Source organism: Ursus americanus, chromosome 11 (assembly GCF_024610735.1).
Source record: "Ursus americanus isolate L20-20 chromosome 11, mUrsAme1.1.p, whole genome shotgun sequence".
NCBI classification, from domain to species: Eukaryota; Metazoa; Chordata; class Mammalia; order Carnivora; family Ursidae; genus Ursus; species Ursus americanus.
In genome coordinates, this window is record NC_142137.1 from 27,892,283 (window position 1) to 27,918,892 (window position 26,610).

At 42.9% G+C, this 26,610-nt stretch overlaps 1 protein-coding gene and 1 long non-coding RNA gene across 3 annotated transcripts in view; one reads left to right on the plus strand and one right to left on the minus strand.

The window, feature by feature from the left end:
* Positions 1-26,610, plus strand: part of SLC16A10 (solute carrier family 16 member 10) — a 122,990-nt gene that overhangs the window by 88,069 nt on the left and 8,311 nt on the right. For both annotated transcript variants that reach the window (XM_045798484.2, XM_045798485.2), the window contains exon 4: positions 11,857-12,000. In XM_045798484.2, coding sequence (XP_045654440.1) covers positions 11,857-12,000 — 144 coding nt within the window. The remainder of the gene's footprint in view (positions 1-11,856; positions 12,001-26,610) is intronic.
* Positions 22,039-26,610, minus strand: part of LOC148109257 (uncharacterized) — a 29,230-nt gene continuing 24,658 nt past the window's right edge. Inside the window, exon 2 of the long non-coding RNA XR_015726083.1 lies at positions 22,039-22,512. This is a non-coding gene — a long non-coding RNA (uncharacterized LOC148109257). The remainder of the gene's footprint in view (positions 22,513-26,610) is intronic.

Here is a 26,610-nt window from a genome sequence, read left to right on the forward strand (position 1 = left end):
CCACCCAGGTGCCCAGGATTCTTTCTTTTCTTTTTTTTTTTTAAAAGATGTATTTATTTATTTATTTGACAGAGATAGAGACAGCCAGTGAGAGAGGGAACACAAGCAGGGGGAGTGGGAGAGGAAGAAGCAGGCTTCCAGCGGAGGAGCCTGATGTGGGGCTCGATCCCATAACGCCGGGATCACGCCCTGAGCCGAAGGCAGACGCTTAACGACTGAGCCACCCAGGTGCCCCCCTCCCCCGCCCAGAATTCTTTCTAAAGCTTTCCCTTCATAAACCTTCTACAACTTTTGCATTCAGATTTTGTCCCAAGCCTTTTCTCTTCTCTCCAACCTACCAGACTCATTTTAGGACAAAATTGTTTTTTCCTTCAACAAAAATGTATTTGCATTCCTTATATCTTCCTCATATATCTCCTAATTTTCTACATACAGAGTTGCTTTCCTTATTTCCATCAGTCCTAATTATGTAATAGAATCTTAACTTAGAAACCTTAGTCTCCAGTGAAAACTAAATAGTAACCAGTTGTGAAATAGAATTCTTTAGATCTGAAATTTATGAAAGATTTCATAATTTTAAAAAACATTCTTTCAGTAAGGCACAAAGCATGTTTTCCAACAGACCCAAGTATCTTTCATTTATCTGCAATGAGAAGCCAAAAGCAAAAACTTATATTTAGTAATCAATACTTTAATATTTTACCTTATTTGGAAATGACTTCATTGTTCAATTATTTCAATTTATCATCCAAGCAAAACTTTAAAGTTTCAGGTTACCACAGACTTTGAAAGCTATACACAGGGTCAGATGGGCCATGAAACCGAGCAAGACACATTTTATAGTTTTTGTGGAGGTCAGGATTTTGGGGACAATGCCGAGAGCTCTGGCCATTTGGAGGAGTTCCGGCAAAAGAGGCCAAGCTGGAAAATAGTATTATAAGAAAGGGTTCTGTGGAGGGGTCATAGCTCTTGATCTGGGAGTTTGTACTGAGGCCAGGAAGCATTACATAAAAAGGTGAAATGTTTTTCCTCAGGCTTTGGGGGTCAAATGTGTTCCAGTTTTTAAGAATACAACCCAAGAGTGAGTCCAAAGGAATATAGGGGGTTCGTCCCAGAATGGGAAAGACTGGCCGCTGGTTTCCCAAGAGGGGTCCCATGAAAGGGAATGAAAGTCTAACTTCTGGCTGCAGTTTTGGTCGGGTACCCCACTGACCTGAGAAAGATGGGACCTTATCAGGGCAACTGACCCTACTGGGGCATCCCACCAAGGAGAGGGTCATGGCAAATGGCAATAGCAATCCCTGCTGGGGTGTCCCCTGCAACAGGGAAAGCTGGACACGTGGTTGCCAAACCAGGTTGGAAAAAGAAGGAAGAGGACTCACCCCTCAGATGTGTGGAAGTGTGTTTAGCCTGTAGATCAAGATGGTTGCTGGATCTGCCAGAACAAAGGAAAAGCAAGGTAGCTGAGAGTCAGCCAGTATCAAGAAAGGGTCCCAACTGAGTCTCTAAGGTGTGTACATTCACCCTAGATGAACTGTAAATGGAGTGGGAGAGGAATGGAAAGGGGTCCTTCACCCTCACAGGCATGGGCAGTCCAACCTGTTTGCCCTCAGACCTTCAGACCACATCAGGGAGCCATCTTGCTCAGAGACCTTCAGTTGTCTAAGGAGTATTAGGGTTGGCTGCTGAAGGGCTGAAAAGAAAAGAGAGGGAGGGATGGATCCCTAATCCTTTCAGGCAAGGGTGGTCTGGTGGGTTCCCCATGGAGCTTCAGATCCTCACCAAGGGTAACTTTGGCCAGAGGTACTAGAGTCAGTCCATTGAGGGAAAGTCCCGAGAAATTCCTGGAGAATCTGGAGAGAGTCCAGGGCTGACAGAGGGTCCCCATTCTGGCCACCCAATTTGGGGCATCCCAACTAGGTGGGGGCTGGTGGCACAGGTATGAAAGAATTCACCCAAGGCAGAACAAAGGAGATAGACGTTTATTGAATACACTGCAAGGGAGCAGCAGCAGGACAGCAAAGGAGGGACTGTCTATGACGAGGTGGTGGTGAGGGGCCACAGTTACAGAGCAGAGTGAGGGAGTGTGGAACTTAGGGAATTTTCCCTTTTTTGGTAATCTTAGGAACTGTGCCTGGTTGTAATTGGTAATTGTAATTGAATAGCCTATGGCTATTTCAAGGTGAGTCACTTGATGAGCCCGTTTGGGTCTGTGGTCGCTGTGGGTGTTTTTGCCTTGCTCAAGTTTCCATTGCTCAAGCCTGTTGCTGAAAAGCGGCCTCTAGTATTCATGCTTGGGATATGTGCTATAACATGGATGAAACTCCAAGACATTATGCTAAGTGAAATAAGCCATAGAAAGTCAAATACTGTCTGATTCCACTTAGATTAGGTATCCAGAGTAGTCCTATTCATAGAAACAAGGTAGAATGGTGGTTGCCAGGGGTTTGGGGAAATGGGGAGTGAGTGTCTCATGGATACAGTGTTTCAGTCTGGGAAAATGAAAATGTTCTGGGGATGGATGGTGGTAACAGCTACACAAGGTGAGTGTATTTAATGCCACGTACACTTAAAAAATGGTTAAAATAGGGGCGCCTGGGTGGCACAGCGGTTAAGCGTCTGCCTTCGGCTCAGGGCGTGATCCTGGCGTTCTGGGGTCAAGCCCCACATCAGGCTCTTCCGCTGTGAGCCTGCTTCTTCCTCTCCCACTCCCCCTGCTTGTGTTCCCTCTCTCGCTGGCTGTCTCTATCTCTGTCGAATAAATAAATAAAATCTTTAAAAAAATGGTTAAAATGGTAAATACTAGGTGATATAAATTTTATTTAAAAATTTTTAAAAAGGTAATACTTGAGTACAACCTTATCAGAAAGATAAAAATGCTTTCCACAAACTTCCAAAACACTCTGAGGGGATGGTACTGACCAAATTGTATACCAACATGCAGTATTGGTTTCAGATCAAAAAACTGATGTCCAAGATCTTAAAATCAGTAAGGAGTAGAGTTCATAATTCAGCTCTAAAGATCCCCGCCCCCTCACTATGCCTAGGCCTCCCAACTCTCAGTCACATAAGTTTTCTCTCTGCCATGCCAGTATTCTTAATCCAGACCACTCAGGCCTTCCATTTTCCTATCTGTCCTCTAGTGGTGTGGTCTTTTTCTTCCTGAACACTTTAAAACCACAAAATGGAACTGAACACGTTTAAAATAATGTTAATCAAGCCCCCCTCCCACCACCATCCACCCCAGAACTCTGAAATAGGCTTTTTCTTAAGGAAGGGTAAAGCGAACAAATAAATAAACTGGGTGTAGACAATCTCAGAAGTATTGGAAATGACATTAGTGGAAGGAAAACTGATCCAGGCCCAATCCTAACAATTTTTCATCATCATTCAGAAAAAATTTTTTTTTAATTTGATGTGATACTGGGGAGTGGGTTAGCAATGAGATGATTCTTAGAATTGATAGCGAAGACTCATCACTATGCCTTACAAAGCCTGGAGGAGAGGAGGCACATCCCCTTTTCTAAACAAATGCAAACGTGGAAACACATGATACCTCAAAAGAGCATTCATCACAAACGGGAACCCATGGATGCAGAGCTGCTGTGGCCGGGGTATATTTTCAGAGTGCTCTTTGAAGTATGAGTTGGTCATGCAGGCAGGCTGTGGACTGTGGCTGAGCCCTCTGGAGCCATCTTACCGGAGGGGAGATGGTCTAACTCCATCACAGACAGACACTCTTTTCTTGTTTTTGTTTTTAAAAACAAGAGGAAGGGTGGGCAGAGGGAGAGGGAGAGAATCCCAAGCAGGCTCCACACCTAGCATGGAGCCTGACCCCCCCCACAGGGCTTGACCTCACAACCCTGAGATCATGATCTGAGCCGAAATCAAGAGTTGGATGCTGAACCAAGTGAGCCACCCACCCACCCCCAGACAGACACTGTCTTAATTCACAGTGGTTGTGTTCATCCAAATTAGCTAGGAGCCAAGGGTCTGAGAGAGTGCCGAATCTGTGCCAAGAATGAGACTCCAAGAAGAAGACTGTTTTGAATCAAATTTGGATGTAGGTGGAATGAATAAATTTAAATAAGCCAACAGGTTAAATATCTTTCATTGCTCAGGAAGGACTAGAACAGTTTTTGATAATTTGTGAGATATCTGGCATAGAAATTGTCAGGGTTACTAAACTTCAAATTACTCCAAAACCCCAGTGATTTATTTTCTCCTTTAGGTTGAAGTCCATCTTCTAAAATTCAGGATTATTTGAACTGGCATCTAAATCCAAATTGGTTTTGACTGATAATACCTCTAGAACATTTTGCCAAATCTAGATCTGATTTAATTAATGCTATGTCAGGGATGGACTATTTATGTTTTTTGCCCTTTTTTTTCTTTTAATCTCAGGGAAATTATTTTGTAAAAAAAGGAAAAATCAATGTTTTAAAGAAATTTTAGAGTTAGAAATGTTTTCAAAATTAGATCAGGGTTTTTTGAGCCATCAGCCATCTTTTTTCCTTCTAAACTCTTCTGTTTCTGCTTCTTGGTGGCTGCTAGGTAACCTTGACTCTGGAAACTCTTCCCTCTGTTTTCTCTGTCCTGGCCTTTACGTGTCTGAACAGTGCCACGTGTGATTACCGACATCACGGGAGCCCATCGTGGCGAAATGGAAAGACTGGCCGTTTCAGGAAACAAGTGCAGAGCCAGCTCCCCGTGCCTCCGAAAGCCCCGTGAGGCCAAAGGTCCGCTCCCTACCTGCTCAGCTGCCGAGGAGGCAGTTGGTACCTGCTCCTCAGGTTTAGTCACGACAGAAACATCTTGTCAGTCAGTAGACACTGCGCTGCCTGAAGATGGTAGTTCTTAAAAATGTTGGTAGGCAAAGAATTTTATGTTTTCTCTTCAAGCAAGTCTTAGCGCTGTTTTATTCTCAAAGCACAGCTGATCAAATGTAACGACTTTTGAGGCTGAGCTAATCAAGGAATATCTTGTAATAGCCATAACTATTTCAGTATTGTGTGATGTAAAGGACTTGACTTTATGTTTCCAAATCGGCGAGTGTAGTGTTCTTCCACCTTTGATCACCTCAGTGGGCGTGCTGGTGTGCCAGGCAGCGTGAACAAACTTTGTAAGTGAGTGCCCCACTTGTTTTAATCTACTTCCTTTTCTTTTCTTAGGAAAAACAGAGAGAAAACATAGTTGCTTAAAAAAGATAGGAAAAAGAAAAAAGAAAAAAGAAAAACAGAGCAGACCCTCATTCCTACTCAGATTTCTATTCATCTTACTTTGAAGTCAAAGGGTAGTGTAAAGTTTTGATTTGCAACAAATTCTAAGATTATCCATTAACTAGCAGGCTTTCTACTCCCTTTCTAATTTTTAAAGGGGCCAGCCTCTTTTCTTTGAGTTTATCTTTAAAGAAGTGTTTTTGAGCAGAACGTCTCTTAGAGTGATGGAATAGCTTTTCCAGTGTTGAATGGGTGTGTTAGAAACGAAGCCGCATGCGAGTGAGAGGCAACAGGCTGAAGCCGCTGATGTCTAGCGTGAAGATCAAGGGAGTAGACGTGCTCTGAACTCTGTATCCTTGTTGGAAAGTAGGGAGCTGCAGAAATCATTATTACAGAACCACTGAGAATATTGTGCAGCGCTTACCACCCCAATTTTGGATGTAGCATGTAACGTAAAAGGTATAGGTCCCCTGAGCTGGCCACAAGATTTTTTTCTCCTAGGCACAAAATGAGTGCATGTGTCCAGTTTGATGATGCGGACGTGGAGGAAGGGCAGAAGGTCAGGGAATCAGAACCCTCACAGGCAAGGACAGATGAGGGCTGCATTACTGGAATCTGTCTCTCTCTCAAAGGGCACAGTAAGGGCAACACCGTGGGTGACAAACACTGTTGATTTTCCCCCGCTCAGCTCTGCAAAGGTAGTTGCAGCTCTGTTAGCGCCATAGCCGGCTGTGCTCTGTTGGAGCGGTTTCTGTCTTGCTTTCCCAGCCTCCTGACTTTGCTGTCTTTTTTTTTTTTTTTTAGCACTCAGAACAGGAGTCAGCGGCTGTTACCGCACGTCGTTACTGCACATCCAGCATCAGAGCTAGTTATCTTGAAGTGTTCCATAGTTCCTCCTCTTCTTTTATTATTCCCCAAAGATATATGGTTTAACCTCTATATACAAAAATTTGATCATCTTCTTTATGTAATAAGTCATAAAAGACATTAAGCAAAAACCACCCATCCCCTTAAAAAGTTGGAGGCAAAGGGCGGTTGAGGCTAAAGACCATCATGGCATTGGCCAAATCACACACTTTTAGAAAATAACTGTAGGTAATTATCAGGCCTTTGACCAATGACCTCCTTGCTTTGCTGGTATGCACCACCACTGGGCTTGGAGGGTTTCTGCAAATAAAGTGGTTTAGGGTTCCCTCTTATTGGGTGTTCTTCTGTTGTGCAACTATTTGTCAAGGAGAAGCTTGAGTGTCTACTGTGCTTACATCAGCTTTATCAGAGCTGGTTTTATACTATGGCCACCCATTTAATTTCCTTCATGGTTGACTAAAAGCCAGAGGATTCAGCCTGGATTCTCCATGGAAGAACACTATGTCTGATGTCTCCCTATTCTGGCACTGTGGCTCCTCTGCAGGGGAGAGATGGAGAGGGGAGAGAAGCCAACCCAGCAAGATGACTTTCTTAGGCTCCTGCCCCAACCTCTCAAAAAGAAATCTGCCTCTGGGCTCTAGTGAGGGGAGAGGAACCTCTCCCTTCAATTGGCTGGTCAGAAACATGTCATCCGTAGATATAGGTTGAATCACTGTTTACTTGAAGTGGGGATGGTTAGGAGGAAGGGCAAACTGTGAACCACTTTGTCTTTTTTTTCTTTCTTTCACCCATGATGTAGAATGAGCAGATATTTAGGGATATGAGTTCTTGGTTACTTTGGATAACAAAACAATGAATCGGGTTTCACACAATCCAAAAATGGCTTCTGTGGTTAACAAAAGTTGTTGCTCGAATGATGAAAAATGTTTCAGGTGCAGGCAGCATTCAAACTGTCAGCAAGGTTTTGGTAAGCTCTGAGAGGTGTGCAGCCCTGGAGTAAACACATGTTTTAGAACAGAAATAAAAGGCTAACTCCTGCTTGGAAGCACTTACACATTCAGATAAAGTCTACTTGAAACAACTGCTCTACAGAATGATGTTATTCCTTATGTACTAGTGGCCTCTGTTTTAAGCTCTGTGTTGGTTTAAAATGTTCGATGGGGTGTCTGGGTGGCTCAGTCGGTTGAGTGTCCAGCTCATGATTTCATAGTCCTGGGATCAAGCCGCGCCTTGGGCTTTGCACTCAGTGGGGAGTTTTTAAGAGACTCTTAAGAGAGTAGTAGTAGCCTGATAATTACCTTTAAGAGTGCTTAAGAGACTCTCTCTCTCTCTCTCTCTCTAGAATAAATCCTTTTTAAAAATGCTCATTTAAAAAAAGGGAGATTAGGGGGTGCCTGGGTGGCTCAGTCAGTTAAGCCTGACTCTTGATTTCAGCTTAGGTCAAGATCTCAGGGTCACGGGATCGAGCTCCACGCCAGGCTCTGCACTGAGCATGGAGCCTGCTTGGGATTCTCTCTCTCCCCCTCTGCTGCTCCCTCTGCTCACACCCCCCCCCCAAACTTAAAATAAAAAGTTAGATTAAATGTGGAAACATCTGTCCAACATTTTCATATTCTTATCCCTATAACTCTTCATTAGGCATATCAATTTTGCCTAATATTATGCTTTCTGCTAAACTAAAGTGCGTGCCAGTCTCCAGAGTATGAGACATAGGCAGAGATTCATAAAATAGTGTGCAGTAGTCATGGGAGGCCCAGGCTGCAAGTAGAAAACACCAGAGCTTCTAGGTACTGGTACCTCAGTGAGGAAGGATCTCTAGGGCCCAGAGATCCAGCATTCCTAGATTCTGTCCTCCAACCCCTCAGATTCCCTTACTTACCAAAGAAACTTTTTTAGCTTGCAGATTTTGGCTGCTGGTGGAGAGGAGGTGTTAGAAGCTGAAGTTCTCGTTTTATTTTAACAGTCACAACAGCAACAAATTTCAATGAAATAACACCCCTTATTGTTGAAGAGCTAAGTTTCCACTTAAGCATAATTTGAATTTACCAAACCTATCCACTTTCAAAAGACTCAAAATATTTCACCTTAATATTCCTTTTAAGGATTATAAAGTAGAGAAAGGGGAAAAAATAAACCACTAATATAGAGTAATAGTTTGGCAGGCAGGTGTTCTTAGTTTTATCAAAAGAATAACTAGTGAATTTAGTTTTTTTGAATACTAAAGAATGTCTTTTAAAAAGTTGTAATAGATCCTTTGGGTACTTACTGATGTAGATTAATACATTAAGTCTGGATCAAATTCCAAAATAAAGTTGATGAATACACATAATTATATCCTACCTGCCTTCAGTCAGGTTATTCATTTTCCTCAGAATTGAGCTGGAATCCATCTTTCCACTTTGTCTAATTTCACTTAAGGGGGAATGATAAGGGCCTAGAGGAATAAGCCAGTTTGTGTTACCTTTATCAACAGCCGTCTTATCTGTACAGCCACAAGTGGATTTCTTAGACCAGCACCATTCAATAGAAGTAAATGCAAGCCACGTATGTAATTTATAATTTTCTAGTTTCCGTGTTTAAAAAAATTATATGAAATTAGTTTCACAGTGTATTTTATTTAATACAGGCAAAATATTTTAACTTGAATCAGTTTTTAAATTATTGAGATATTTTGCATGCTTTCTTTTCAGTAAGTCTTCTAAATTTGCTGTGTGTTTTATACTTAGCACATCTCAGTTTGAACTAGCTACATTTTCAGTGCTCAGTAGTCCCCACATGGCTAGTAGCTACCACACTGGACAGCACAGTGTCAGCACGGTGAGTAAGGAGGCCGCTGGCGGTGCGGCTGCAGTAGCAGAGGAGGAAGGCTTTTATCTGTCAAACCGGGAGTTGGGAGTCGGAGCTTTACCCTTCAGGCTATGGGAGCCATCAACGGATCTTAGGCAGAGAAGTGTTTTTAATTTTGAATTTAATCTGGTGGTCTCAGAGAACAGAGATTCAGGAGTGGGGGCTCAAGCAAGAAGCATGCTAGAAGGCTGTTGTTGTCTGAGTAAGGAATGCTAGGAACCTAAACTAAATTACGGGGAACAAAGACCGAAGGGAGCGTGTCTGAGAAGGGTAGGAGGTAAAATCTTCAGAATTTGGGGGAATTTCCTGGATCTCGGGGGGATGGAGAGGGAGTAATCTAGGATGGTTATCCAGTTTCTCCCTTGGGTAGTCGGGCCAACAGTAGTAGTGTTACCTGAAATGGAGGGAGGGCAGGTAGTGAGCGGGAGGGGAGTTCAGCATGGGGCATGCTGACTTTGATGTGTCTTTGGAACAGGCAGGTGGATAGGTCTAGTCTGGCATGTTAAGAGTTGACACAAGAGAATGTGTAGCCTTAGAAGCTAGAAAGGCTGGGTAGGAACATTCAGTACTTAAGGTGCCAGTGAAAACGTCAGGCAGTAACAAGAAGGGGATGTAAGACAGAGCTAATCAAGGACAGCTTTATAGAAAAGGTGGGATTTGAGCAGAGTCTGAAAGAATGGGTGGGATTCAGAAAGTCAAAGAAGATAGAAGAGGTAGCAGAAATATGGAGAGGTAAGAAAGTAGGAGACGTGTTTAAGCGACACTGAATAAACCTCTCCTGCTGGGCCAGGTGGGATTAGGGCTAAGATCAAAGCCGGCCTAATGCAGTTTGCACATGTTTTGTTTGGCTTGCATGGGGTTGGATCACGCTGGGTTCTAAATTTAAGGTAGGTGCCAACATTTCCGCACAAAAAAATTTCTGACTTTCCTTTAAAGTAAAAGGGGACTGGGAGATAGACTTGGCAACGTAGTGGTCCTATATGGTAATAATCAACTTAAGTATGTGCTCCCTCTCTCCAAAAAGTCGGTTTCACTCCTTAATATTAACTTGCCTGAGTCCTGTAGACATTTGCATTTTCTGCTTTTGAGTCGAGGATGAGTAGGTAACAAAGGCACAAAGAGAAGACTAGTGAAAGGTTATGAAGGGCTTTAAAGAAAAGAATATAAATGCAGGCAGTGGGCAACTGATGAATGAGGGATTGATGAGATTAAAGTCCTATTTAGAAGGATTGTTTGGGCCAGTGTGAAAATACAGAAGTTGGGGAGGAGAGTTACCAGTTTCGAAAAGGAGAAGGCAGATATGATGGTGTTGGCATATGCAAGTGGGCCTAAAAATGCAAAATGGAAGTCTCTCAAGGGGATGTCATTCATCCCTGAAGGCTACTAGGACCACCTGGGAACATTGGGCCGTTGAACTTGCTGGGTAATTTGCTTTGCAGGCTTCTGGAATTCAGGCCAAAGTTTGGTGTAGGGAACAGTAAGTCTGATTGTTTCAAGCAATTGTTTGGATTTGTTAAAACATCTCTGTGATTTCAGAGAAAACAGTAGGAGTACAGACATGCTTTTTATCCTTACTGTGAGCACAGATGATCATTGAGAGAATGGAAGTGCTAAGATAGGGGTGACACTTAGGGGCTATGGAGCAAAGCTTATGCTAGCGGGGACTGGGCTGCAGGTTTTGTCACCCAGGATAACACCTGCCTGGTCACGCTGCCTTTTAAAACATTGTCAGGGTGTCTGGGTGGCTCAGTCTCCCTCTCCACTCCCCCTGCTTGTGCTTGAGCTCTCTCTCCCTCCCTCTCTCTGTCTAATAAATAAAGTCAGTCTTAAAAAAAAAACCCACAAAACATTGTCAGGTGGCTGTTTTACAGTCACTATTCTAGGTACGCTGTAAATTAAGGGAAAGGGTCCTTCAAAAAAGGCTAAAATTATATCTGTTTTTAAAAGATTTTATTTATTTATTTATTTATTTATTTATTTATTTATTTATTTATTTAAGAGAGACAGAGATAGAGATAGCGAGAGAGCACAAGCCAGGAGGAGGGGAAGAAGCAGGCTCCCCGCTGAGCAGGGAGCCCAATGTGGGGCTCAATCCCAGGACCCTGAGATCATGAGCCGACAGCAGACGCTTAGCCCACTGAGCTACCTAGGTGCCCCCTAAAATTAATATCTGATCATTATTAACTGTGTCAGGCACTGTTCTAAGTTCTTGACACAGATACTTTATCTTAATCCTCATAATGACTCTCCTGAGGTACTGTTGCTATCTCCATTTTGTAGATAAGGAAATTGAGGACTTAGGGGTTAAAAACTTACAAGTGGTCGCCAGGCTGATAAGGGAGGGACCCTAGACTTGGACCCAAGCTGTCTCTCTGAGAGGCTTTACTTTGAACCGCTAAGTGCAGCGGCCTCGGTATCTATCTGTTCCGATGCCGCACAGATAGGCAGATTCGCCGGCAGGGAACCCCATGCTTTTATCCTGGAAGCCTCAGGACAGCTTATTTCAGGGGTGCCAGTTTGGTTCAGCTTCTCCTAGATGTGAAACTGCCTTAAACTGCCTTTAAGGAGAGCAGATATTGGGTCCTTAGGTGACCTTGAGAGAGCAAGGGTGTCTGGTACGTTCAAGGTATGTTCTCTTCTTTAGCTAATGGCTCAATGTTAACTAATAAAATGTGTGTTGGTAACCCTTTTTTGAACTAAGACCTCTCATAAGGAGTCTTGTTTCTTTTATGCACGCTAAATCACGTTAGCCTTGTCTTCATATGTTCTGATGAAAAACTATCACAGAAGGAATTTTATAAATATTTGGATTTGGAAGGGGGTGAGAGTCCATAACATTGTGGAGACACAAAGGCATTTTGTGTCAAAACTTGTCAGTTTTTCCTACCATATTTAGTGCCGCTTCTTTCTTTTTGGTCCACAGATGAAACATGTGAATGAAAGATTTCAAGACGGAAAAAACAAAGAGGTGGTTCTCATGTGCATTGGCATCACTTCCGGGGTTGGACGGCTGCTCTTCGGCCGGATTGCGGATTACGTGCCTGGTGTGAAGAAGGTTTATCTTCAGGTACTTTCTTGAGTCATGTTTCTCCCAGCAAAATTACCTTTATCCCCTCATGTCTCATTATACGTATTTATTTGCTTAATTTCTTCTGTAAAATGACAAATATTTTCTGGAACCTAACTTCTACCAGCAGTTTTTCAAGGGCAAAATCGGTTATGAGTTTTGGGTTTTCAACATGGGACATTGGCGATGAACCAACCACCTTATTTGTTTTGTCCTGGAATGCCACCAAATCAGAACGTTTTTGCCCATTGCTTTTTCTAAGAAGAATGTTTCATTTTTGGCATCATCCTCATACTTGTGTGCCTTTTGCAGTATCTTGTGAAATTCAGGGGTGTGTGTTTCTTTTGAACTTCTTTATTGCAGACTGCCTTCTGGGTGTTGAGGGGTGTGCCCTAAACTAATGCTAATTCCAAGATCATACTGCCACTCATTTGACAGGCACTTAAATGACTCCTCCATGCCCGACACGGGGCTGACTTATGCAGATGAAGCATGAAAGATGATCTGTGCCCTCGGTTAGTAGCTAATGGTCTCATGGGGAGACAGATGAAACAGTGTTGCAGCACAGCGCAATAATGACTGTTCTAGATGGGTGCCCTAGAAACACAGGCACCAAACATCTGAATCACTAGTGAGGGTCTGAGCAGGCTTCCTGGGCTGGTCGGGTGTTAAGAGGTGAGTGGTCGTCAGATAGATAAGTCAGAGAAGTGTGTTCCAAGCAGAGGACACTGCATGGGCAGAGAGGTGGAGGTGTGACACAGTAGAGTATGTCTGGGAAACTGAGTAAAAGGAGAGAGAAAGGGAATAAAGGGAAAGCACTAAATCGACTGGCTGGAGGCAGAGGCAGGAGCCAGGTTCGGAAGAGGATGAACACTATCCTGAAACCTACCAGGAGCCACTGGAGGATTTTAACCAAGGAAGTCACATGACGTGAGCTGCATTTTACTGAGCTTCATCCAGTAACTGAAGGATGGAATGAAGTGGAGGAGGGGCAAGAGTTCAGACGGGCACGGAAGGCTACATACTGGATAGCTCTCTTTCTGTCACGTGGCCAGAATAGGCAGCGCCACAGAGACAGAAAGTGCATCCGTGGTTGCCTGGGGCCGGGGGCCGGCATTGGAGGGTAACTGCTACAGGGTATGGGGATTCTTTTGGGGATGATATAAATATTCTAAAATTAGGCAGTAGTGATGGTTGTACAGCTTTGTTAACTAAAACCCACTCATTACTTACTTTAAAGGGGTGAATTTTATGGCAGACGAATTTATTATCTCAGTAAAGCTGTTGTTTAAAAAAAGTGGAGGCAGAGGGTCTAGTTGGAGATACTGAAGTAGTCTCGGCAGGAGGAACCAAGGCAGAAACACAGGAATCAAACAGGGCATAAAATAGGGTCCTGGGAATGAGAGTCTGACGGAGCCACCTCGGCTGGTCTGAGATCGGGGGCTCCGGTCACAGAGTGGATGGTTGTGCTGTTTCATTAAGATCAGTAATTCAGTAATGGAGGGAGACGCTGAGTTCATTTTTGCCATTTTAAATGTGTGGTGCTTGTGGGAAATCCGGTTGGAGCTCCCGAGAGAGTCTGAGAGACTCGTGGGACTTCGGCATTCATGGGCTGTATGGAGGGAGTGGAGGACTGGGGTATACAGCGGAGAATGAAAGGAGTGGCCAGATTGGTGGGAAAGAAGCAGGGCACAGAGTGTTTTCCGAGACAGGAGAGGTCAGCAGTGTCGGCAGCTAGTGAAAGGGCAAGCACCTTAAGGACTAAAAGGTTTCCACTGAATTTAGCAACAGAGTTTCAGTGGAGTGGCAGGTGCTAAAGCTTGATCACGATCACTGAATAAATGGCAGCTTAGACTACTTTGCCCAAAAGCTTAGCTGTGAAGGGAAGGTGAAGGGGAGCCCAGGAAGGGGGGCAGTTTGGGATTGGGCATTGAGCATGTCTCCTCACTCTGTCGATGGGAGACAGTATGTGAGCTGGGCCTAGAAGAAGTGGGATGTGAGCACAGGAAAATGATTGGAAAAGGCATTTACTACAGATAAAGTAACTTCCATTAATTGATTTGAAATAGCATCACCCACCATTTATTGAGCACTTCCATGTGCCAGACAAGGAGCTCAGTGCCCCACGTGCAATCTCTGGTTTTCCTCAACCCCCCCCCCCCGCCGCCGCCTTGAGGGCCATACTGTGCTCACTTCCACTTAAAGGTGTGAACCCTGAGGAACAGAGAGGTGGCCTCACTGGGGGTGTCTATGTGTAGGTCCAGGCAGACAGCGGCAGACAGGAGTCTGGTCACATGATGGAAGGAAGTGTCCACAGCTGAAAGCATTTATGGTATTATGATCATTCCCCTTTTCCTAGGACCTAACTGTGGGTATTCTTTTTTTTTTTCCATTCGTTTAAATTTTGTTTCTTTTCTTTTCTTTTTTTATGTTTTTTTATTATATTATGTTAGTCACCATACAGTACATCCCCGGTTTCCGATGTAAAGTTCGATGATTCGTTAGTTGCGTATAACACCCAGTGCACCATGCAATACGTGCCCTCCTTACTACCCATCACCAGTCTATCCCATTCCCCCACCCCCCTCCCCTCTGAAGCCCTCAGTTTGTTTCTCACAGTCCATAGTCTCTCATGCTTCATTCCCCCTTCTGATTACCCCCCCTTTCTTTATCCCTTTCTTCCCCTACCGATCTTCCTAGTTCTTATGTTCCATAGATGAGAGAAATCATATGATAATTGTCTTTCTCTGCTTGACTTATTTCACTTAGCATTATCTCCTCCAGTGCCATCCATGTTGCAGCAAATGTTGAGAAATTGTTCTTTTTGATAGCTGAGTAATATTCCATTGTATATATGGACCACAACTTCTTAATCCAGTCATCTGTTGAAGGGCATCTCGGCTCCTTCCATGATTTAGCTATTGTGGACAATGCTGCTATGAACATTGGGGTGTATATGGCCCTTTTCTTCACTACGTCTGTATCTTTGGGGTAAATACCCAGTAGTGCAATGGTTGGGTCATAGGGTAGCTCAATTTTTAACTTTTTAAGGGACCTCCACACTGTTTTCCAGAGTGGCTGTACCAACTTGCATTCCCACCAACAATGTAGGAGGGATCCCCTTTCTCCCCATCCTCTCCAGCAATTGTTGTTTCTTGCCTTGTCAATTTTTGCCATTCTAACTGGCGTAAGGTGGTATCTTAGTGTGGTTTTGATTTGAATTTCCCTGATGGCTAATGATTTTGAACACTTTTTCATGTGTCTGTTAGCCATTTGTATGTCATCATTGGAAAAGTGTCTGTTCATATCTTCTGCCCATTTTATGATTTGTTTATTTGTTTCTCGTGTATTGCGTTTGAGAAGTTCTTTGTAGATCTTGGATACCAGTCTTTTATCTGTAGCGTCATTTGCAAATATATTCTCCCATTCCATGGGCTGCCTCTTAGTTTTTTTGACTGTTTCCTTGGCTGTGCAGAAGCTTTTTATCTTGATGAAGTCCCACAAGTTCATTTTATCTTTTGCTTCTCTTGCCTTTGGGGATGTGTCATGAAAAAGGTTGCTTTGGCTGATGTCGTAGATGTTGCTGCCTATGTTCTCCTCTAGGATTTTGATGGATTCCTGTCTCACATCGAGGTCTTTCATCCATTTGGAGTTTATCTTTGTGTATGGTGTGAGAGAGTGGTCAAGTTATTCTTTTGCATGTAGCTGTCCAATTTTCCCAGCACCAGTTATTGAAGAGACTGTCTTTTTTCCACCGGCTGTTTTTTCCTGCTTTATCAAAGATTAGTTGCCCAAAGAGCCGAGGATCCATTTCTGGGTTCTCTATTCTGTTCCATTGGTCTATGTGTCTATTTTTGTGCCAGTACCATGCTGTCTTTGTGATCACAGATTTGTAGTACACCTTGAAATCCGGCATTGTGATGCCCCCAGCTTTGTTTTTCCTTTTCAACAGTTCCTTGGCGATTCGGGGCCTTTTCTGGTTCCATACAAATTTAAGGACTATTTGTTCCAGTTCTTTGAAAAATGTCCTCGGTATTTTGATCGGGATAGCATTGAAAGTGTAGATTGCTCTGGGTAGCATGGACATTTTAACTATGTTAATTCTTCCAATCCATGATCATGGAATATTTTTCCATCTTTTTGTGTCTTCCTCAATGTCTTTCAAGAGTGATTTATAATTTCTAGAATATAGATCCTTTATGTCTCTGGTTAAGTTAATTCCAAGGTAACGTATGGTTTTTGGTGCTATTGTAAATGCGATAGATTCCCTAATTTCTCTTTCTTCAGTCTCATTATTCGTGTATAGAAATGCAACTGATTTCTGAGCATTGATTTTGTATCCCGCCACATTACTGAATTGCTCTATAACTTCTAATTGTTTGGGAGTGGATTCTTTTGGGTTTTCCATATAGAGTATCATGTCATCCGCGAAGAGACATTTTGACTACTTCTTTGCTGATTTGGATACCTTTTATCCCTTTTTGTTGTCTGATTGCTGTTGCAAGGACTTCTAGTACTATGTTGAATAATAGTGGCGAGAGTGGGCAGCCTTGTCGTGTTCCTGATTTTAAGGGAAAGGCTTCCAGTTTTTCCCCATTGAGAATGATATTTGCTGTAGGCTTTTCATAGATGGTTTTTATGAGATTGAGGAATGTACCTTCTATCCCTACACTCTGAAGGGTTTTAATCAGGAAAGGATGCTATATTTTGTCAAATGCTTTTTCTGCATCTGTTGAGAGAATCATATGATTTTTGAATTTTTCATTCTGGATAAAATCTAAGACGCTGATAGATTTGCGAATGTTGAACCACCCTTGCATCCCAGGGATGAATCCCACTTGGTCATGATGGATAATCCTTTTAATGTACTGTTGGATTCTATTAGCCAGGATCTTGTTGAGGATTTTGGCGTCCATGTTCATTAGGGAAATCGGTCTGTAATTCTCCTTTTTGATGGGGTCTTTGCCTGGTTTGGGGATCAAGGTAATATTGGCCTCATAGAATGAGTTTGGTAGCTTTCCTTCTGTTTCTATTTTTTGAAATAGCTTTAGGAGAATAGGTATTATTTCTTCTTCGAATGTTTGGTAGAATTCCCCAGGAAAACCATCCGGGCCTGGAGTTTCGTTTTTTTGGAAGATTGTTTATCACTGACTCAATCTCTTCATAATTAATTGGCCTGTTTAAAAAATCAATTTCTTCCTGTTTCAGTCTTGGTAGTTTATAGGTTTCCAGGAAGGCCTCCATCTCTTCCAGATTGCTTAACTTATTGGCATAAAGCTGTTGATAAAAGTTTCTAATAATCCTTCCAATTTCATTGGTGTTGGTTGTGACCTCTCCTTTTTCATTCATAATTTTATTAATTTGGGTCCTTTCTCTATTCTTTTGGATAAGTCTTGCCAGTGGTCTGTCAATTTTATTGATTCTCTCAAAGAACCAGCTTCTAGTTCTGTTGATCTGCTCTACTGTACTCCTGGTTTCTAATTCATTGATTTCTGCTCTAATCTTGGTCAACTGCTTCCTCGTACGTGGATTAGGTCTGTCCCTCTCTTGCTGTTCCAGCTTCTTGAGGTGAGAATATAAAAACTGCAATTTAGATTTTTCTATTCTTTTTTTTTTTAAGATTTTATTTATTTATTCGACAGAGATAGAGACAGCCAGCGAGAGAGGGAACACAAGCAGGGGGAGTGGGAGAGGAAGAAGCAGGCTCATAGCGGAGAAGCCTGATGTGGGGCTTGATCCCATAACGCCAGGACCACGCCCTGAGCTGAAGGCAGACGCTTAACCGCTGTGCCACCCAGGTGGCCCAGATTTTTCTGTTCTTTTGAGTGAGGCTTGGATGGCTATGTACTTCCCCCTTAGGACTGCCTTTGCAGTATCCCATAGGTTTTGGACCGTTGTGTTTTCATTCTCGTTGGTCTCCATAAATTGTTTAAATTGATTTTTGATTTCTTGGTTTATCGAATCATTCCTGAGCGGGATGGTTCTTAGTCTCCAAGTGTTTGAGTTTCTTCCAAATTTTTCCTTGTGGTTGAGTTCCAATTTCAAAGCGTTGTGGTCTGAGAATATGCAGGGAATAATTTCAGTCTTTTGGTATCGGTTGAGACCTGTTTTGTGTCCCAGGACATGGTCTATTCTTGAGAATGTTCCATGGGCATTAGAATAGAATGGGTATTCTTTGGTTCTGGGGTGTAGTGTTCTATATATATCTATGAGGTCCAGCTCGTCGAGTATGGCATTCAAAGCCCTTGTTTCTTTGTCGATTTTTTGCCAGGGTATTCTGTCTATTTCTGATAGTGGAGTGTTGAGGTCCCCTACTATTAACATATTTTTATCTATATGTCTCTTTATTCTGGTTAAGAGTTGGCTTGTGTATCTTGCTGCTTCCCTGTTGGGGGCATATATATTTATAATTGTCATCCCCACTTGTTGGATACATCCTTTAAGAATAATATAGTGCCCTTCTGTGTCTCTAACTATAGTCTTTAGTTTAAAATCCAATCTGTTTGATATGAGAATTGCTACCCCAGCTTTCTTTTGAGGTCCATTGGCATGAAAGATGGTATTCCATCCCTTTACTTTCAGTCTGAATGTATCTTTAGGTTCAAAATGAGTCTCGTGTAGATAGCAAATGGATGGGTCATGTCTTTTTATCTGATCTGCAACCCTGTGGCATTTATGGGAGCATTTAGGCCATTTACATTGAGACTGAATATTGAGAGATATGATTTTAATGATGCCATGTTGCCAGTAAAGTCTTTGTTTCTATCGGTTGTGACTTTCTGTTCTGTATCACTCTTGGGGCCTTTTTACCTTTATAGAACCCCCCTTAATATCTCCTGTAGGGCTGGTTTCGTGGTTATGAAATTGGTCAATGACTGGCAATTCTGGAAAGTGTTTATTTCTCCATCAATTCTGAATGACAGCCTTGCTGGATAAAGGATCCTCGGCTGCGTGTTTTTCTCTGGAAGAGCTTTAAAAATGCCCCCCCCCCAACCCTTTTTCTCATTCCAGGTCTGTGTAGACAGGTCTGATGTAATTCTGATACCTTTGCCTTGGTACGTGAGAAATTTCTTTGCCCTGGCCGCTTTCAATACTGTATCCTTGGATCTAATATTTGCGAATTGCTCTATGACGTGACGTGGCGTAGGTTTGTCGTGGTTGAGCTTAGGAGGGGTCCTCTCTGCCTCTTGGAAACGAATGTTTGTTTCCCTTGCTAGATTAGGGAAGTTTTCAGCTACAATTTGTTCAAATATCTCTTCTAGACCTCTGTTTTTCTCCACCCCCTCGGGGATGCCGATGATTCTGACATTGGAACGTTTCATTGAGTCAGTAATCTCCCATAATCTACATTCATGAGCGTGGATTTTTTTGAGTCCAGATTCTATTTTAGCTTTCTCTTCCACTAACCCATCCTCCAATTCGCTGATATGTTCTTCTGCCTTATTCACCCTGGCCATCAGAGCCTCTAGTTTTGACTGCATTTGGCTCATAGAATTTTTTTTTTTAATGATTTTTTTATTATATTATGTTAGTCACCATACAGTACATCCCCAGTTTCCAATGTAAGGCTCGATGATTCATTAGTTGTGTATAACACCCAGTGTACCATGCAATACGTGCCCTCCTTACTACCCATCACCGGTCTACCCATTCCCCACCCCCCTCCCCTCTGAGGTCCTCAGTTTGTTTCTCATAGTCCATAGTCTCTCATGTTTCATTCCCCCTTCTGATTACACCCCCTTTCTTTATCCCTTTCTTCCCCTACCGATCTTCCTAGTTCTTATGTTCCATAGATGAGAGAAATCATATGATAGTTGTCTTTCTCTGCTTGACTTATTTCACTTAGCATTATCTCCTCCAGTGCCGTCCATGTTGTAGCAAATGTTGAGAACTCGTTCTTTCTGATAGCTGAGTAATATTCCATTGTATATATGGACCACAACTTCTTAATCCAGTCATCTGTTGAAGGGCATCTCGGCTCCTTCCATGATTTAGCTATTGTGGACATTGCTGCTATGAACATTGGGGTGCATATGGCCCTTCTCTTCACTACGTCTGTATCTTTGGGGTAAATACCCAGTAGTGCAATGGCTGGATTATAGGGTAGCTCAATTTTTAACTTTTTAAGGGACCTCCACACTGTTTTCCAGAGTGGCTGTACCAACTTGCATTCCCAACAATGTAGGAGGGATCCCCTTTCTCCACATCCTCTCCAGCAATTGTTGTTTCTTGCCTTGTCTATTTTTGCCATTCTAACTGGCGTAAGGTGGTATCTCAGTGTGGTTTTGATTTGAATTTCCTTGATGGCTAATGATTTTGAACATTTTTTCATGTGTCTGTTAGCCATTTGTATGTCATCATTGGAAAAGTGTCTGTTCATATCTTCTGCCCATTTTTTAATTTGTTTATTTGTTTCTCGTGTATTGAGTTTGAGAAGTTCTTTGTAGATCTTGGATACCAGTCCTTTATCTGTAGTGTCATTTGCAAATATATTCTCCCATTCCGTGGGCTGCCTCTTAGTTTTTCTGACAGCTCATAGAATTTTTAATTTCTGCCAGATTCGCTCTCATTTCCGCCCTTAGAGATTCTATATTCTCATTAACATTTTCGTTAATACTTTTTTCAAGTCTACACATCATCTTGACCATTGTTACTCTGAATTCCATTTCTGATAATTTGGTTATATCAACATCCATTAGTTCTGTGGCAGAGGCCACAGACTCATTGTCTTTTCTTTGCTGGGGGGGACTTCTCCTTCTCGTCATTCTGATGAGGAGAGGTTGCGGGGTTGTCCAGAGCCCAAATTATTGACCGGGACCCAGGCCGTGTGCTTGTTTTATAGGGATCTTAGGGATGTGGGCTTCTTGATTTTTCAGACTGCCTTCTGGGGGAGGGGTCTGCCGCGCCAATACTCAGGCAACCCTGTTTGGGTGGAGTCTCCGTGTCCCCTGCGAGGGGGGTTGGGGGTGGGCACACTGTGAGCCGGTCTTTCCAGGCTTTTGTTCTCTGGCAGCTTTCTCTGGAGGTTTGCTGTGCCTCTTCTGAGAGTCAGAGCAGCAGGGCCGAATCTCAGACTCTGTCTCAGAACAAAGGGATCGCGGACTGTTCTCCACTGATGTTCTGGCCACTTTAACTCTGTTACTGTTGGTGCTGCTCAAGCCTGCAGCGTCCCGGGATGTGCGTCCCACACCCGGCGTCCCAGCCCTCACTTCCAGGGCTGGCGCGTCTCTGTCCTTTGTGATTCTAACACTACCAGCTGCCAGCTGCCAGCTGCGCCCCGTGCGCTCCGGAGTTCCCGATCTCAGTCTGGTTCCAGTGAGCGCACCGGAGCTCCGTTTCAGTCTGGCGGCGCACATTCCCCGGCTCACGGTCCCAGTCTGCTCTCTCACGGGTGCCGGTCCACCGTGCAGGTGGCCACCGCTTCCCGGCACCCGAACGTGGCGGCTCCCTCCCCCTTCTGTTTATCTTCCGATATCTGTGCGTGGTTTCATGGCTCCCTGCTTCGTACCTCAATACTCAGCACTGGAGATGTTCATTTGTAGAGATCCAGATGTATCTTCCTGCGTCTCGGGCTGATCCTGTGGATGTTCAGGCTGGTCTGGTACCTATCCAGCTCGACTCAGGGGACCGGCTGAAAAAGGGGTCCCCTACTCCTCTGCCATCTTAACTCCTCCTCTTACTGTGGGTATTCTTGTGCAATAGTTGGTCTTATTCTCAAGGGTCAGGAGAGCCCTCTTCTGGACACTTGGTGCATTACAGACTTTCTGCTTCCTTTCCTTCTTTCCAAAGATTGTGTCTACTGTGCTTCAGCCTAGACCTTGGCGGGGTGATACACACAAGACACGCCTGGCCCCCGAGTTCCTGGAACAACACTGGGGGCAGGAGAAATGAAGATCTCAAGAAGACAGGGAGGGTGACATGGAAAGAGGTTGGAAAGCTAGGAAGGCTGGATTATACAGGGCCTTAAAAGCCAAAATGAAGAGATTTTACTTTAAGTGTAGTTGGTCTTTGTTGGAGAATGACGTGGTCTGATTTCACTTTTTTTTTTTAAGATGTATTTATTTGAGGAGGGAGAGGGAGAGAATCTCAAGCAGACTCCCCACTAAGCATGGAGCCTGACATAGGGCTTGATCTCACGACCCTGAGATCATGACCTGAGCTAAAATCAAGAGTCAGGTGCCCCCGATTTCACATTTTTAAAATATTTTTTTTAAAAAGATTTTATTTATTTATTTGAGAGAGAGAGCATGAGCAGGGGGAGGGACAGAGAGAGAAGCAGACTCTTAGCTGAGCAGGGAGCCCGACATGGGGCTCGATCCTGGGACCCCGGGATCATGACCTGAGCCGAAGACAGATGCTCAACCAACTGAGCCACCCAGGCATCCCCCGATTTCACATTTTAAAGTCACTGTTGTCGTTTGCGGAGGAGAGATTTCTGCGATGGAAGCTGTAATCCATTCTCCACAGTAGCGTATGCTGAGTCACAAGTGAGAGGACTGCATTTCGAGAGACCTGTGAAAGAGAAAGAAGGCCTTCACTGTGTCCTGTAGCTGTGGGGAGCCACCAGTGGGCCCCTCCTGTGAACACAGTGGCACAGGAGTCAATACAGGCCTAACCCATATGGCTACTGGACTCGCTCCTTTGTGTCACTCCCCTCCTCTGTCTGTCCTTTTTCCTGGCTTCCGTGCCCAACTCCCAACCATTCATGTGGTTTTTGATTCTTGGCTGTCCTCTGCTGCATCCAGCTCCAGCTCTGCCTGGTTGCTTATTCCCCTTTCTTGCCCTCGCTGGCTGTCTGCCTTTTGGCCTAGCCTTTAAGAGTTGGGAGTGCTCCCACTGCTTACCTTCCTTACCTTCTTGTCATTGGTGGTGCACACATACCCGCTCCCTGCTTTTGTCTGTTATAGCCCAACCTCACAGGGCTGTGACAGTTCTCTCCCCTCCCTGTCTCCCAGCAGCTGGGCACAGAACACACTTCACAGCCTCCTGCATGGTCTAATTTCTGGTCACAGTCATCTTGGGTCTGGGAGGCTGCAGAGCAGAAAAGCACAGGCTCTGGAGTGAGACATGAGTTCACCCCAGTTCTTGTCACCAGCTGTCTCCAAAACAGGCAGAGGGCTGCTGGTAAGGATTCATGGTGAGAACTTATGTAGTGTCGGCCCAGAGTGCATGATTAATAAATCCTTCCTTTGATTATGTTTTAATATTCTATCAAATACTGAAGCAGATCCTGATTTGGAACAGATCTCAAGAAAGAAGACCTTGGTTATCCTGGACTAGAGATCTTTGCTTATAATTCTTTTTTTTTAAGTAATCTGTACCCACCGTGGGGCTCAGACTCACAACCCTGAGATGAGGAGTCGCATGTTCCACCAAGTGAGCCAGCCAGGCACCCCAGAGACCTCTGCCTATAGATGGACTCCTCAACTCTTTGCTTGAAGTCTCACACTTTTGCTTCAGAGTTCCGAATGTAAACTCTATCAAGGTCCTGGTTTCCAGGTATTTTCAGCCCAACCTTTTAAAATGCTGAGCAAAGAGATGAGTGAACTGCATTAAATGGAATAATAATGGTTAAAGGCTTTCTGCTCTGGGTTCCTAGCTGGAAAAGTCTGGAAACTTTATATTGAATAAATTTGTAGGAGCAACCCTTGAATCGAAGTGTGGCCAGTTGTGCATCTGCCTCTGAAGATGCCTTTTGCTTTTTCAGGTGCAGCTCATTTTTCTTCCTGAGCTATACTTTGATTCCTGAGCAAAACTTACACTGACATTTCTCCAAGAATGTTCTCTCTGTGATAGAAATGGGGAAGGATAATAGCAAAAAAAAAAAAAAAAAACCCCAAAACAACCCAATTTTTTTGTTCTTATGTAGGTAAACTAACTCAAGCAAGGGGTTCTATAACAGAACCTATTATATTGTGACAGAAGATATTTCCTTGGATGATTTTAAGAAAACAAAAGCAAGAAATACATCTCAACTGTCAATGCCTTATTAAAAGTCAGTGCCAGAGACTAGAAGAGAATTAGGGACCTTTGAATACCTCATTTAAATCTAATCAGAGCTGCTGTGTTTGAGGAGGGGAAAGAAGATTGTAGTAATACTAAATTTATTTCTCTTTCAAACTGGAGCCCAGTATTTACAAATCAATATTTGATGTATGGATCAATATTTATTTGGGGAATTAATGAAGTACAGAAACTCCCATATGAACGGTTCGCTAGCTATTTTCTGAGAGATGCTAAAGGATAAATGTGTAAATGCCTATGAACTCAATTCTTAAGGAAAAACCAAGAAATTTTAGTTTTAAATAACAGATTCTATTTAAGTTATTAAAACTTAACAATTTTGAATAAAAACTAATAATTATTGTCAAATAATTGAAAAAATATAGTTAATATAGTTTGAACTGAGGCGAACTTGTAGTCAGGAAAAGTATTAAGAAATTATAAGCTCAAATACATAATAATAAATTTGAAACTTTTTTTTTTTAGAGAGGCGGGGAGGGGCAGGGGAGAGAAAGAATCTTTTTGTTTTTTAAGATTTTATCTATTTATTTGACAGAGAGAGAGTGACAGCCAGCAAGAGAGGGAACACAGGCAGGGGGAGTGGGAGAGGAAGAAGCAGGCTCCCAGCGGAGGAGCCCGATGTGGGGCTCGATCCCAGGACCCTGGGATCAGGCCCTGAGCCGAAGGCAGATGCTTAACAACTGAGCCACCCAGGCGCCCCAGAAAGAGGGAATCTTAAGCAGACTTTACACTTAGTGCAGAGCCCGATGCAGGGCTGGATCTCATGACCCTGAGATCAAAACTTGAGCCAAAATCAAGAGTTGGATGCGTAACTGACTGAGCCACCTAGACACCCTTAAATTTGAAACTCTTAAATGAATTATTTTTCACAAAACTAACCAAAGAACAAAAATTGAAAGGGACCAAAAATGTATAGAAAAGTCAGAATAACTACCAGAGGTAAAGCGCCTGGGTCTCATGTTATTTGTCCAAGAAAAACATTCATTTATTGAACACAATTGACTTTGTGCCAAGTAGTGTGCTAGGCTTTCAGTAATTCACTCTGGTTCTCTTATCTTGGGAGAGATTTTTACTGAACAAAATAGTAAAAGAATAGGAAACATATTCAAAGAAAAAAATATTCTTGAAAGCTAACCTAGTATAGTTACAGTGGCATGGTTGGGAATGTTTGATCGGTGGCTTTACCAATTAAATCCATTGAATGTGGCCCCACAGTGTCCTGAAGTTTTATTCTAGATTCTCTGGAGTTTGTGATAATAGGTAAGTTTCTAAGATTCAAATGACTTTCCATGTTTATCTCTTTTTATATTTGTATGTAGAGTTAAAAATGTTTGTATAATTTAGGCTATTAAAGTATAGTTAGTTTATCAATGACAGTACTCCTGAAATCTTTACCTACTTGTGAATTTCAAACCACTTTCTACATTTTGATTTATTTTTAGATCTTTTTGTGTAGATAGGAAACATCTACACAAACCTTTTTACTTGCTCAAGGTCACAGAGAGCTGGAACCTGGTCTTGTTCCTCTGAACCTTAGTTCTTTCCAACCTACCAGGCTGCAAGCCCACTAATTACCCATGCAAAGAAATTATGCATGTGTTTTCATTGAAGTTGGGTTGGAGAAAATGTTGAAGTAGAAAATAAAAACGTGCCCCTGGGTGGCTTAGTCAGTTAAGTGTCTGCCTTCTGCTTAGGTCGTAAGCCCTGTGATAGGCTCCCTGCTCAGCGGGGAACCTGCTTCTCCCTCTTCTTCTTCTTCTGCCCCTCCCCCCGCTCTCTCTCTCTCTCTCTCTCTCTCTCACAAATGAATAAAAAAAATTCAACAAAGAAAAAGAAAAAAAAAATCAGGAGAATGGGAGATTGTGTTCTTTAGAAAATATGAAGTGCCAGACTTACTTTTCAAATAACTAACTCAGAGTCTTAAACTAATAATTATATCATAAAGTCAGATTTTAATAATAAAGAAGAAAAATTTACTCAGCTGTATCGTATGTTGGTGTCAAAAAGAGATCTAACCTGGAGTTTGAAACTTTTTTCAAGAGCATGTTTCTTCATTGTTAAAATGTCTATCCTGCCCAGAGCAATTTACACTTTCAATGCCATCCCTATTAAAATACAATTGGGCATTTTTAAAGAGCTGGAACAAACAATTCTAAAATTTGTATGGAACCAGAAAAGACCCCGAATCGCCAAGGGAATGGTGAAAAAAAAAAAAAACAAAGCTGGGGGCATCATGGTGCCTGACTTCAAGCTATATTACAAAGTTGTGATCACCAAGACAGCATGGTATCGGCACGAAAACAGACACACTGACCAATGGAACAGAATAGAGACTCCAGAAATGGACCTTCAACTCTATTGTCAACTAATCTTTGACAAATCAGGAAAAAATATCCAATGGAATAAAGACAGTCTCTTTAAGAAGTGGTGCTGGGAAAATTGGACAGCTACATACAGAAGACTGAAACTCGACCATTCTCTTAACACCATACACAAAGATAAACTCAAAAGGGATGAAAGACCTCAGTGTGAGAGAGGAATCCATCAAAATCCTAGAGGAGAACATAGGCAGTAACCTCTTCAACA